The following is a 12,735-nucleotide window of genomic DNA, read 5'->3' on the forward strand; positions in this document are numbered from 1 at the left end:
CTAGTGGCATCCCTAGTGGCATCCCTAGTGGCATCCCTAGTGGCATCCCCATCCCTAGTGGCATCCCTAGTGGCATCCCCATCCCTAGTGGCATCCCCATCCCTAGTGGCGTCCCTAGTGGCGTCCCCATCCCTAGTGGCGTCCCCATCCCTAGTGGCGTCCCTAGTGGCATCCCCATCCCTAGTGGCATCCCCATCCCTAGTGGCGTCCCCATCCCTAGTGGCGTCCCCATCCCTAGTGGCGTCCCTAGTGGCATCCCCATCCCTAGTGGCGTCCCTAGTGGCATCCCTAGTGGCATCCCCATCCCTAGTGGCGTCCCTAGTGGCGTCCCCATCCCTAGTGGCATCCCCATCCCTAGTGGCGTCCCTAGTGGCGTCCCCATCCCTAGTGGCGTCCCTAGTGGCATCCCTAGTGGCATCCCCATCCCTAGTGGCGTCCCTAGTGGCGTCCCCATCCCTAGTGGCATCCCCATCCCTAGTGGCGTCCCTAGTGGCGTCCCCATCCCTAGTGGCATCCCTAGTGGCATCCCCATCCCTAGTGGCATCCCTAGTGGCTCTGCAAGCGAGGGGAGGGTCTCGCCCGCTGCTGTTCTGTTCTGGCCTGTTCTGTTTTGACCTGTTCTGTTCTGGCCTGTTCTGTTCTGGCCTGTTCTGTTATGTTCTGGCCTGTTCTGTTCTGGCCTGTTCTCCAGACACCATCACATGAAGACACAGACTCTGGACAAACTGCTGTTTCTAAACATGAATTCAAAGGCAATATAGAGACGACAAAGGCATTTTTTTCATTTAATTTGTAAATAAGTCACAGCCGTTATGTGATTTAATACACCACAATGTAGGTTGAATGCTGAGCCTTAATGTTCCTGTCTCTCTACCAGCCTAGTGTGTCACACTCACTAATGTTTCACAATGGCTGTCTTTGTAGAGTATAACCTTGAAGTAATACAGCCTAAATAATTCATTTTCATTCCTCCTTAGGCTTCCTGTCTGGCTCCTGACCTACTTAGTGTTAAGATGCTGTTTTAACGGGGGCGGCAGGTAGCCCAGTGGTTAGAGCAGGTAGCCTAGTGGTTAGAGCAGGTAGCCTAGTGGTTAGAGCGGGTAGCCTAGTGGTTAGAGCGGGTAGCCTAGTGGTTAGAGCGGGTAGCCTAGTGGTTAGAGCGGGTAGCCTAGTGGTTAGAGCGGGTAGCCTAGTGGTTAGAGCGGGTAGCCTAGTGGTTAGAGCGGGTAGCCTAGTGGTTAGAGCAGGTAGCCTAGTGGTTAGAGCAGGTAGCCTAGTGGTTAGAGAGCGGGTAGCCTAGTGGTTAGAGCGGGTAGCCTAGTGGTTAGAGCAGGTAGCTCTAGTGGTTAGAGCAGGTAGCCTAGTGGTTAGAGCAGGTAGCCTAGTGGTTAGAGCAGGTAGCCTAGTGGTTAGAGTAGGTATCCTAGTGGTTAGAGCAAGTAGCCTAGTGGTTAGAGCAGGTAGCCTAGTGGTTAGAGCGGGTAGCCTAGTGGTTAGAGCGGGTAGCCCTAGTGGTTAGAGCGGGTAGCCTAGTGGTTAGAGCAGGTAGCCTAGTGGTTAGAGCAGGTAGCCTAGTGGTTAGAGTAGGTATCCTAGTGGTTAGAGCAGGTAGCCTAGTGGTTAGAGCAGGTAGCCTAGTGGTTAGAGCAGGTAGCACTAGTGGTTAGAGTAGGTATCCTAGTGGTTAGAGCAGGTAGCCTAGTGGTTAGAGCAGTTAGCTCTAGTGGTTAGAGCAGGTAGCTCTAGTGGTTAGAGACAGGTAGCCTAGTGGTTAGAGACAGGTAGCCTAGTGGTTAGAGACAGGTATCCTAGTGGTTAGAGCAGGTAGCCTAGTGGTTAGAGCAGGTAGCCTAGTGGTTAGAGACAGGAGCCTAGTGGTTAGAGACAGGTAGCCTAGTGGTTAGAGACAGGTAGCCTAGTGGTTAGAGACAGGAGCCTAGTGGTTAGAGACAGGTAGCCTAGTGGTTAGAGACAGGTAGCCTAGTGGTTAGAGACAGGTAGCCTAGTGGTTAGAGACAGGTAGCCTAGTGGTTAGAGCAGGTAGCCTAGTGGTTAGAGCAGGTAGCCTAGTGGTTAGAGCGTTGGGCCAGTAACCGAAAGGTTGCTGGGATTGAATCCCCGAGCTGACAAGGTAAAAATCTGTGGTTCTGCCCCTGAACAAGGCAGTTAACCCACTGTTCCGCGGTAGGCCGTCATTGTAAATAAGTATTTGTTCTTAACTGACTTGCCTAGTTAAATAAAAGGTTAAATACAATTTATTTTTACATAATAATGTAATACGACATGAGCGACAAGCGGGATTTTCCGACCGCTCAACTCCACTCGCAAACTCTGGTTACCAGGCAGGGTAAGTTTTAATAGACCAATAACAAAGAGTTCTTCCTCCTCTCGGCCAATAACAGCTCGTTTTCAGGTTACACGTCCATCCCATTAGGCTCCTCCTATTAGGCCCCTCTCTGACCACTCCCACACAGTCCTAGCTAAATTCTTGCTTGAGAAATAGCATTTTGCTAAGAAGCTATTTTTGTTTGTTTTTGAACGTTTTAATTGAATACGATCACGGTAAGGTACTTAATTGTTACCCAGAAATGATTTTATAATGGACCTTTTAATGTTCTGATTGAGGGAGGGGAAGCTGATCCTAAATATGAAGCTTGGGGGAAACTTGACGCCGGAGGGGGATGAAATTGTGGATTCTGTGCCTGTGTACCACTTTCAGTCTCTCTCTCTCTCTCTCTCTGGCTCTCTGTCTCTGTCTCTCTCTCTCTCTCTCTCTCTGGCTCTCTGTCTCTGTCTCTCTCTCTCTCTCTCTCTCTCTCTCTCTCTCTCTGTCTCTGTCTCTCTCTCTCTCTCTCTCTCTCTCTCTCTCAGGGTCTTCTGCCAGGGGGCGTGGTCAGGGGGACAACAAGGAGGATTCTGGGAGGAAAGGATCTGGCAGCTCGGCCAAAGTTTTGACCAGCCCTCTGGTCTCTGACCGCAAGAAGAGTGCCACACCCTCTACCGTGAGCACACACACCACTCTACACCACACCACACCACTCTACACCACTCTACACCACTCTACACCACTCTACACCACTCTACACCACACCACACCACTCTACACCACTCCACTCTACACCACACCACTGTACACCACTCCACTCTACACCACACCACTGTACACCACTCCACTCTACACCACACCACTCTACACCACACCACTCTACACCACACCACTCTACACCACACCACACCACACCACTCTACACCACTCCACTCTACACCACTCCACTCTACACCACACCACTGTACACCACTCCACTCTACACCACACCACTGTACACCACTCCACTCTACACCACACCACTCTACACCACACCACTCTACACCACACCACTCTACACCACACCACTCTACACCACTCCACTCTACACCACACCACTCTACACCACTCCACTCTACACCACACCACTCTACACCACTCTACACCACTCCACTCTACACCACTCTACACCACTCCACTCTACACCACTCTACACCACTCTACACCACTCTACACCACTCCACTCTACTCCACTCCACTCTACTCCACTCCACTCTACACCACACCACTCCACTCTACACCACTCCACTCTACACCACTCCACTCTACACCACTCTACACCACTCTACACCACTCCACTCTACACCACACCACTCTACACCACACCACTCTACACCACACCACTCTACACCACACCACTCTACACCACACCACTCTACACCACACCACTCTACACCACTCTACTCTACACCACTCCACTCTACACCACACCACTCTACACCACACCACTCTACTCCACACCACTCTACTCTACACCACTCCACTCTACACCACACCACTCTACACCACACCACTCTACTCTACACCACTCCACTCTACACCACACCACTCTACACCACACCACTCTACTCCACACCACTCTACTCTACACCACTCCACTCTACACCACACCACTCTACACCACTCTACACCACACCACTCTACACCACTCTACACCACACCACTCTACACCACACCACTCCACTCTACACCACTCCACTGTACACCACTCCACTCTACACCACACCACTGTACACCACTCCACTCTACACCACTCCACTCTACACCACACCACTCTACACCACTCCACTCTACACCACACCACTCTACACCACACCACTCTACACCACACCACTCTACACCACTCCACTCTACACAACTCTACACCACTCTACACCACTCCACTCCACTCTACACCACTCTACACCACTCTACACCACTCCACTCTACACCACTCTACACCACTCCACTCTACACCACTCTACACCACTCCACTCTACACCACACCACTCTACACCACTCCACTCTACACCACTCCACTCCACACCACTCTACACCACACCACTCTACACCACACCACTCTACACCACACCACTCTACTCTACACCACTCTACACCACTCCACTCTACACCACACCACTCTACACCACACCACTCTACTCTACACCACTCCACTCTACACCACACCACTCTACACCACTCCACTCTACACCACTCTACACCACACCACTCTACACCACACCACTCTACACCACTCCACACCACTCCTCTACACCACACCACTCTACACCACTCCACACCGTTCCACACCACTCTACACCACTCCACACCACTCCACTCTACACCACACCACTCCTCTACACCACACCACTACACCACACCACTCTACACCACTCCACACCGTTCCACACCACTCTACACCACTCCACACCACTCCACTCTACACCACTCCTCTACACCACACCACTCTACACCACTCCACTCTACACCACTCCACTCTACACCACTCTACACCACTCTACTCTACACCACTCCACTCTACACCACTCCACTCTACACCACTCCACTCTACACCACACCACTCTACACCACACCACTCTTCACCACTCTACACCACTCCACTCTACACCACTCCACTCTACACCACACCACTCCACTCTACACCACTCCACACCACTCCACTCTACACCACTCTACACCACTCCACTCTACACCACTCCACTCTACACCACTCTACACCACTCTACACCACTCCACTCTACACCACTCCACTCTACACCACACCACTCTACACACTCCACTCTACACCACTCCACACCACACCATTCTACACCACACCACTCTACACCACTCCACTCTACACCACTCCACTCTACACCACTCCACTCTACACCACTCTACACCACACCACTCCACTCTACACCACTCTACACCACACCACACCACTCTACACCACTCTACACCACACCACTCTACACCACACCACTCTACACCACCCACTCTACACCACTCCACTCTACACCACTCTTCACCACTCCACTCTACACCACTCCACTCTACACCACACCACTCTACACCACTCTACACCACACCACTCTACACCACACCACTCTACACCACTCCACTCTACACCACTCTAGACCACACCACTCCACTCTACACCACTCTACACCACTCTACACCACTCCACTCTACACCACTCCACTCTCTACACCACTCCACTCTACACCACTCCACTCTACACCACTCCACTCTACACCACTCCCTCTACACCACACCACTCTACACCACTCCACTCTACACCACACCACTCTACACCACACCACTCTACACCACTCCACTCTACACCACTCTACACCACACCACTCTACACCACTCTACACCACTCTACACCACTCCACTCTACACCACACCACTCTACACCACTCCACTCTACACCACTCCACTCTACACCACTCTACACCACACCACTCTACACCACACTACTCTACACCACTCCACTCTACACCACTCCACTCTACACCACTCCACTCTACACCACACCACTCTACACCACACCACTCTACACCACTCCACTCTACACCACTCTACACCACACCACTCTACACCACTCTACACCACTCTACACCACACCACTCTACACCACACCACTCTACACCACTCTACACCACTCTACACCACTCCACTCTACACCACTCCACAGTCGAGTTATGAGTGCATGGTTTAGATTGATGTGTTGTTGACATTGTTCTATACCACAATTATACCCTGTCCTCTTGGTCTGTCTCTCTTGCCCTCGCCTCTCTCTCTCTCCCCCCCTCGATCTCTCTCTCTCCCCCCCTCGATCTCTCTCTGTCTCTCTCTCTCTCTCTCCAGAATAGCATATTGTCGGGTCGCAGCAGAAACTCTCCTCTAACTGAGAGAGCTTCGCTGGACCAAGGGGTACAGAACGGCAAGGACAGGTACACTCACACACAGAGAGAGAGAGCTTGGCTCTGGCTGCTATTCCTTGCCAGGTTTTAGTCCCCAGCCGCTTGCCAGTTGGCCCAGGCCGGCATGCAGCTGTTCCCCAGGGATGGTGAGCCTTCCTGGGGGTGAAAATCATCCATCACTGGACGAGGATTAGTAGGCTAGGATTACTGGCTACACGACAGGCTGGTTGACACACGCAAGGATGGACACACACACACACACACACACACACACCCTTACTTCTCTTCCTCCCTTCACTTCTACCTGTATCTTTAAGAAGAAAAGGTACTGCCTCTCCCTGCCGGTACCCTCCTGTCTCTCCCTGCCGGTACCCTCCTGTCTCTCCCTGCCGGTACCCTCCTGTCTCTCCCTGCCGGTACCCTACTGTCTCTCCCTGCCGGTACCCTCCTGTCTCTCCCTGCCGGTACCCTACTGTCCCTCCCTGCCGGTACCCTCCTGTCTCTCCCTGCCGGTACCCTCCTGTCCCTCCCTGCCGGTACCCTCCTGTCCCTCCCTGCCGGTACCCTCCTGTCCCTCCCTGCCGGTACCCTCCTGTCTCTCCCTGCCGGTACACTACTGTCTCTCCCTGCCGGTACCCTCCTGTCTCTCCCTGCCGGTACCCTCCTGTCTCTCCCTGCCGGTACCCTACTGTCTCTCCCTGCAGGTACCCTCCTGTCCCTCCCTGCCGGTACCCTACTGTCCCTCCCTGCCGGTACCCTCCTGTCTCTCCCTGTCAACTAGCAGTCTCTCTACCGTTCCAACTGTCAGTTATCTTCTCTCGCTAAAACAGATGCGCGCACACACACACACACACACACACACACACACTTCAACCTGCCCTATGCTGTATTCAGTGAATTCATATTGACATCGTTGTCATAAAATGAGCATCTTAAACAGACTGGTTTTAAAATGTTTTGATTGTAAATGTATTACTTGTATGTTTCACCTAATGTAGAAGTGCTCTCCTCCCTGGTTATCATGCCTTATTCCCTCAGTAGTACACTACTTATGACCAGGAGCACTAACCCTACATGGAGCCCTACATGGAGCACTAACCCTACATGGAGCCCTACATGGAGCACTAACCCTACCTGGAGCCCTAACCCTACCTGGAGCACTAACCCTACCTGGAGCACTAACCCTACCTGGAGCCCTAACCCTACCTGGAGCACTAACCCTACCTGGAGCCCTAACCCTACCTGGAGCCCTAACCCTACATGGAGCACTAACCCTACCTGGAGCCCTAACCCTACCTGGAGCCCTAACCCTACCTGGAGCCCTAACCCTACCTGGAGCCCTAACCCTACATGGAGCACTAACCCTACATGGAGCCCTAACCCTACCTGGAGCCCTAACCCTACCTGGAGCACTAACCCTACATGGAGCACTAACCCTACCTGGAGCCCTAACCCTACCTGGAGCCCTAACCCTACCTGGAGCACTAACCCTACATGGAGCACTAACCCTACCTGGAGCCCTAACCCTACCTGGAGCCCTAACCCTACCTGGAGCCCTAACCCTACCTGGAGCCCTAACCCTACATGGAGCCCTAACCCTACATGGAGCCCTAACCCTACCTGGAGCCCTAACCCTACATGGAGCACTAACCCTACTTGGAGCACTAACCCTACCTGGAGCACTAACCCTACATGGAGCACTAACCCTACATGGAGCACTAACCCTACATGGAGCCCTAACCCTACATGGAGCACTAACCCTACCTGGAGCCCTAACCCTACCTGGAGCACTAACCCTACCTGGAGCACTAACCCTACCTGGAGCCCTAACCCTACCTGGAGCCCTAACCCTACCTGGAGCACTAACCCTACATGGAGCACTAACCCTACATGGAGCACTAACCCTACATGGAGCCCTAACCCTACATGGCTCCTGGTCTAAAGTAGTGCACTATATAGGGAATAGGGAGCCAGCCCTGGTCTAAAGTAGTGCACTATATAGGGAATAGGGAACCAGCCCTGGTCTATAGTAGTGCACTATATAGGGAATAGGGAGCCAGCCCTGGTCTAAAGTAGTGCACTATATAGGGAATAGGGTGGCGTTTTGGACACATCCCATGTCATGTTCATCATCATTAACCTAAATACAGTGTGGAGTTGCCCTCCCTCCCTCCCTCCCTCCCTCCCTCCCTCCCTCCCTCTTCCCCCCCTCCCTCCCCCCTCCCTCCCTCCCTCTTCCCCCCCTCCCTCCCATCTCTGTCTCTCTGTCTCTCTGTCTCTGTCTCTCTCTGTCTCTTTCTCTGTGTATAAAGGGATTAGTGATGGAATATTAACTGTGGTGTTGTAAGGGTCTGCAGACTGCCTCTAGTAGTCTTCACACACACAACCTCCAGTCCTTAGCCTGAATAAATACTGTTATTTCCCCACCACAAGCCATGCTAATCCCTGTCTGTCTGTCTTTCCTCTTTGGGCTATGTATGGCTGTTCTGTCACTATGTAATCAGTAGTCTGTTGCTTTGCCCTCTATTGAACCTCCTCTCTTTCTCTCTCCCTCTCTCTGTGTGTGTGTGTGTGTGTGTGTGTGTGTGTTTAAGCTCTTGTCAACAACTCTCTACTTCTGCTCCCCTGTATTTATTAAAGTCTATTTCCACTCTTTTACTCCTGTCCTCTCCCCTCATCCCTCCCTTTCTCCAATCTCTTCCTCACATACCCTTCCCACTTCTCTCCCTCCCCTTCTCTCCCTCCCCTTCTCTCCCTCCCCTATGCTGAAAGTGTTATGTTTTGCTGCTCCTAACCATGCTTATCCCATCCACGCCCTGCCCGCCCTCACACACTCCTGTCATGCATGTGTGTGTGTGTGTGTGTGTCGGGCGGGCGCTCCCCTTCCCCTACCAGCCTGAACACCCCCGGGTCCCGAGCCTCCACCTCGTCTGCTGCTGCCATCCTCTCCTCTTCCTCCTCTTCCTCCCGTCCCCGCCACCACAAGTCCCTGTCCACCACCAACCACCCCTGTCCGCCTCCCGGCCCTGACTTCCACGCACTGCATCACCGGCCCAGGCAAGTGGCCTCTAACCCCCTTACACCCTGCTAGAAACCCTCCCTGATGCCCCGGGTCTGGAGGGAGGGAGGGAGAGACGGACAGAGGAGGGAGAGACGGACAGAGGGGAGGGAGGGAGAGACGGACAGAGGAGAGAGAGGGAGGGAGGGAGGGAGGGAGAGACGGACAGAGGAGAGAGAGGGAGGGAGGGAGGGAGGGAGGGAGAGACGGACAGAGGAGAGAGAGAGAGAGAGGGAGGGAGGGAGAGACGGACAGAGGAGAGAGAGAGGGAGGGAGGGAGAGACGGACAGAGGAGAGAGAGAGAGAGAGGGAGGGAGGGAGAGACGGACAGAGGAGAGAGAGAGGGAGGGAGGGAGAGACGGACAGAGGAGAGAGAGGGAGGGAGGGAGGGAGGGAGGGAGAGACAGAGGAGAGGGAGGGAGGGACGGAGGGAGGGACGGACGGACGGACAGAGGAGACGGAGAGAGGGAGGGAGGAGACGGAGAGAGGGAGGGACGGAGGAGACGGAGGGAGGAGACGGAGAGAGGGAGGGAGGGACAGAGGAGAGGGAGGGACAGACAGTGGAGAGGGAAGGAAGGAAGGACGGACGGACAGTGGAGAGGGAGGGAGGGACAGTGGAGAGGGAGGGACAGTGGAGGGAGAGACAGAGGAGAGGGAGGGAGGGACGGACGGAGGGAGGGAGGGACGGACAGAGGAGAGGGAGAGAGGGAGGGAGGAGACGGAGAGAGGGAGGGGAGGAACGGAGAGAGGGAGGGAGGGACAGAGGAGAGGGAGGGAGAGAGGGACAGAGGAGGGGGGAGGGACAGACAGTGGAGAGGGAAGGAGGGACAGTGGAGAGGGAGGGAGGGACAGTGGAGGGAGAGACAGAGGAGAGGGAGGGAGGGACGGACGGACGGACGGAGGGAGGGAGGGACGGACAGAGGAGACGGAGAGAGGGAGGGAGGAGACGGAGAGAGGGAGGGAGGGACAGTGGAGGGAGGGAGGGACGGACAGAGGAGACGGAGAGAGGGAGGGAGGAGACGGAGAGAGGGAGGGAGGAGACGGAGGGAGGGAGGGAGGGACAGAGGAGAGGGAGGTAGAGAGGGACAGAGGAGGGGGGAGGGACAGACAGTGGAGAGGGAAGGAAGGACGGACGGACAGTGGAGAGGGAGGGAGGGACAGTGGAGAGGGAGGGAGGGACGGACAGTGGGGAGGGAGGGAGGGACAGACAGTGGGGAGGGAGGGAGGGACAGTGGGGAGGGAGGGACAGTGGGGAGGGAGGGAGGGAGGGACGGACAGTGGGGAGGGAGGGACGGACAGTGGGGAGGGAGGGAGGGACAGTGGGGAGGGAGGGAGGGACGGACAGTGGGGAGGGAGGGAGGGACGGACAGTGGGGAGGGAGGGAGGGACGGACAGTGGGGCGGGAGGGAGGGACGGACAGTGGGGAGGGAGGGAGGGACGGACAGTGGGGAGGGAGGGAGGGACGGACGGACAGTGGAGAGGGAGGGAGGGACGGACAGTGGAGAGGGAGGGAGGGACGGACAGTGGGGAGGGAGGGAGGGACGGACATTGGGGAGGGAGGGAGGGACGGACAGTGGGGAGGGAGGGAGGGAGGGACGGACAGTGGGGCGGGAGGGAGGGACGGACAGTGGGGCGGGAGGGAGGGACGGACAGTGGGGCGGGAGGGAGGGACGGACAGTGGGGCGGGAGGGAGGGACAGTGGGGAGGGAGGGAGGGACGGACAGTGGGGCGGGAGGGAGGGACGGACAGTGGGGAGGGAGGGAGGGACGGACAGTGGGGAGGGAGGGAGGGACGGACAGTGGGGAGGGAGGGACGGACAGTGGGGAGGGAGGGACAGTGGGGAGGGAGGGACGGACAGTGGGGAGGGAGGGAGGGACGGACAGTGGGGAGGGAGGGAGGGACGGACAGTGGGGAGGGAGGGACAGTGGGGAGGGAGGGACGGACAGTGGGGAGGGAGGGAGGGACGGACAGTGGGGAGGGAGGGAGGGACGGACAGTGGGGAGGGAGGGACGGACGGACAGTGGGGAGGGAGGGAGGGACAGTGGGGGGGAGGGACGGACAGTGGGGAGGGAGGGAGGGACAGTGGGGAGGGAGGGAGGGACAGTGGGGGGGAGGGACGGACAGTGGGGAGGGAGGGAGGGACAGTGGGGAGGGAGGGAGGGAGGGAGGGGGAAATGTGTAAACACTTGGTGTGCTCTTTCTCAATTTGTCTTTTGGTGATTCCTCGCCTCCTCAACCGTATTGGAGAAGGTCCCACCCCTCTGACCTTCTGTTCCATTGGGTTTTCAGAAGGAGACGAGGAGATAGGATGCAAGCAATTGAGACAATATGATTGAGAAAGAGCCTGAGAGAGCGAACGGGACGTTGGTTTGGGAAGTGACTGAATGATCAATGCTTCCATGTTCCAATATCCGTCCTCTCACCCAACCAACGCCAGATTGACCCAGTAGTACCATAGTGAAGAATGAAATCTCTTGAGATGCACGAATCTCGTTTTCAAGTGTCCAAATATATATTTTAACTACTGCTACAACTACTAATACAACTAAGTACCTATATAATATATACATATTTACTAATATCTTCACATGGTGATGTTTCTATTAGCTTACAGTTTGTTCTGAACATTTGAAAAAACGTATTTCTTGAATTCACTGTGTGATTTTTAATGTCCTGATTTCTACAGGTAAATGATTCTAGTCAGTTGGGCCTTTTGTATCTGAAAGATGTACCCTTGGAATTTGTAATCGCTGCTGTGGTTGAAAGGAGTATTGTGAGTCTTGTAAAGTTAGATGTTCCTTAATAATATATACAGGGACATTTGAAGTTGATACATTTAGAAACAAATTGTTACCAATACAGTTGTCTTCTTTTGGGGAGTGACAGTCCATTTAGTAATTCAGACTAGAGGTCGACCGATTATGATTTTTCGCCGCCGATACCAATTATTGGAGGGCCAGAAAAAAAGCCGCTACCGATTAATCGGCCGATTTAATAATAATAATAGTTTTATTTGTAATAATGACAATTACAACAATACTGAATGAACACTTATTTTAACTAAATATAATACATCAATAAAATCAACTTAGCCTCAAATAAATAATGAAACATGTTCAATTTGGTTTAAATAATGCAAAAACAAAGTGTTGGAGAAGAAAGTTAAAGTGCAATATGTGCCATGTAAGAAAGCTAACGTTTAAGTTCCTTGCTCAGAACATGAGAGCATATGAAAGCTGGTGGTTCCTTTTAACATGAGTCTTCAATATTCCCAGGTAAGATGTTTTAGGTTGTAGTTATTATAGGACTATTTCTCTCTATACGATTTGTAATTCATATACCTTTGACTATTGGATGTTCTTATAGGCACTTTAGTATTGCCAGTGTAACAGTATAGCTTC

At 53.9% G+C, this 12,735-nt stretch overlaps 3 protein-coding genes across 5 annotated transcripts in view; 2 read left to right on the forward strand and 1 right to left on the reverse strand.

The window, feature by feature from the left end:
- LOC115194677 (zinc finger protein 37-like) overlaps positions 1–12,735 on the reverse strand; it is a 1,069,572-nt gene that overhangs the window by 319,701 nt on the left and 737,136 nt on the right. The window lies entirely within an intron of this gene.
- LOC115194676 (gastrula zinc finger protein XlCGF26.1-like) overlaps positions 1–12,735 on the forward strand; it is a 900,659-nt gene that overhangs the window by 211,481 nt on the left and 676,443 nt on the right. The gene's annotated exons all lie outside the window — the stretch shown is intronic.
- mark2b (MAP/microtubule affinity-regulating kinase 2b) overlaps positions 1–12,735 on the forward strand; it is a 51,007-nt gene that overhangs the window by 13,933 nt on the left and 24,339 nt on the right. For 2 of the 3 annotated variants that reach the window (XM_029754567.1, XM_029754568.1), the window contains exons 8-10: positions 2,872–3,002; positions 6,221–6,306; positions 9,172–9,333. In XM_029754567.1, the coding sequence (XP_029610427.1) occupies positions 2,872–3,002; positions 6,221–6,306; positions 9,172–9,333 (379 nt within the window). The remainder of the gene's footprint in view (positions 1–2,871; positions 3,003–6,220; positions 6,307–9,171; positions 9,334–12,735) is intronic. The other variant, XM_029754569.1, reaches the window with a different exon arrangement.

This window comes from Salmo trutta, chromosome 5 (genome assembly GCF_901001165.1).
Source record: "Salmo trutta chromosome 5, fSalTru1.1, whole genome shotgun sequence".
Lineage (NCBI taxonomy): Eukaryota > Metazoa > Chordata > Actinopteri > Salmoniformes > Salmonidae > Salmo > Salmo trutta.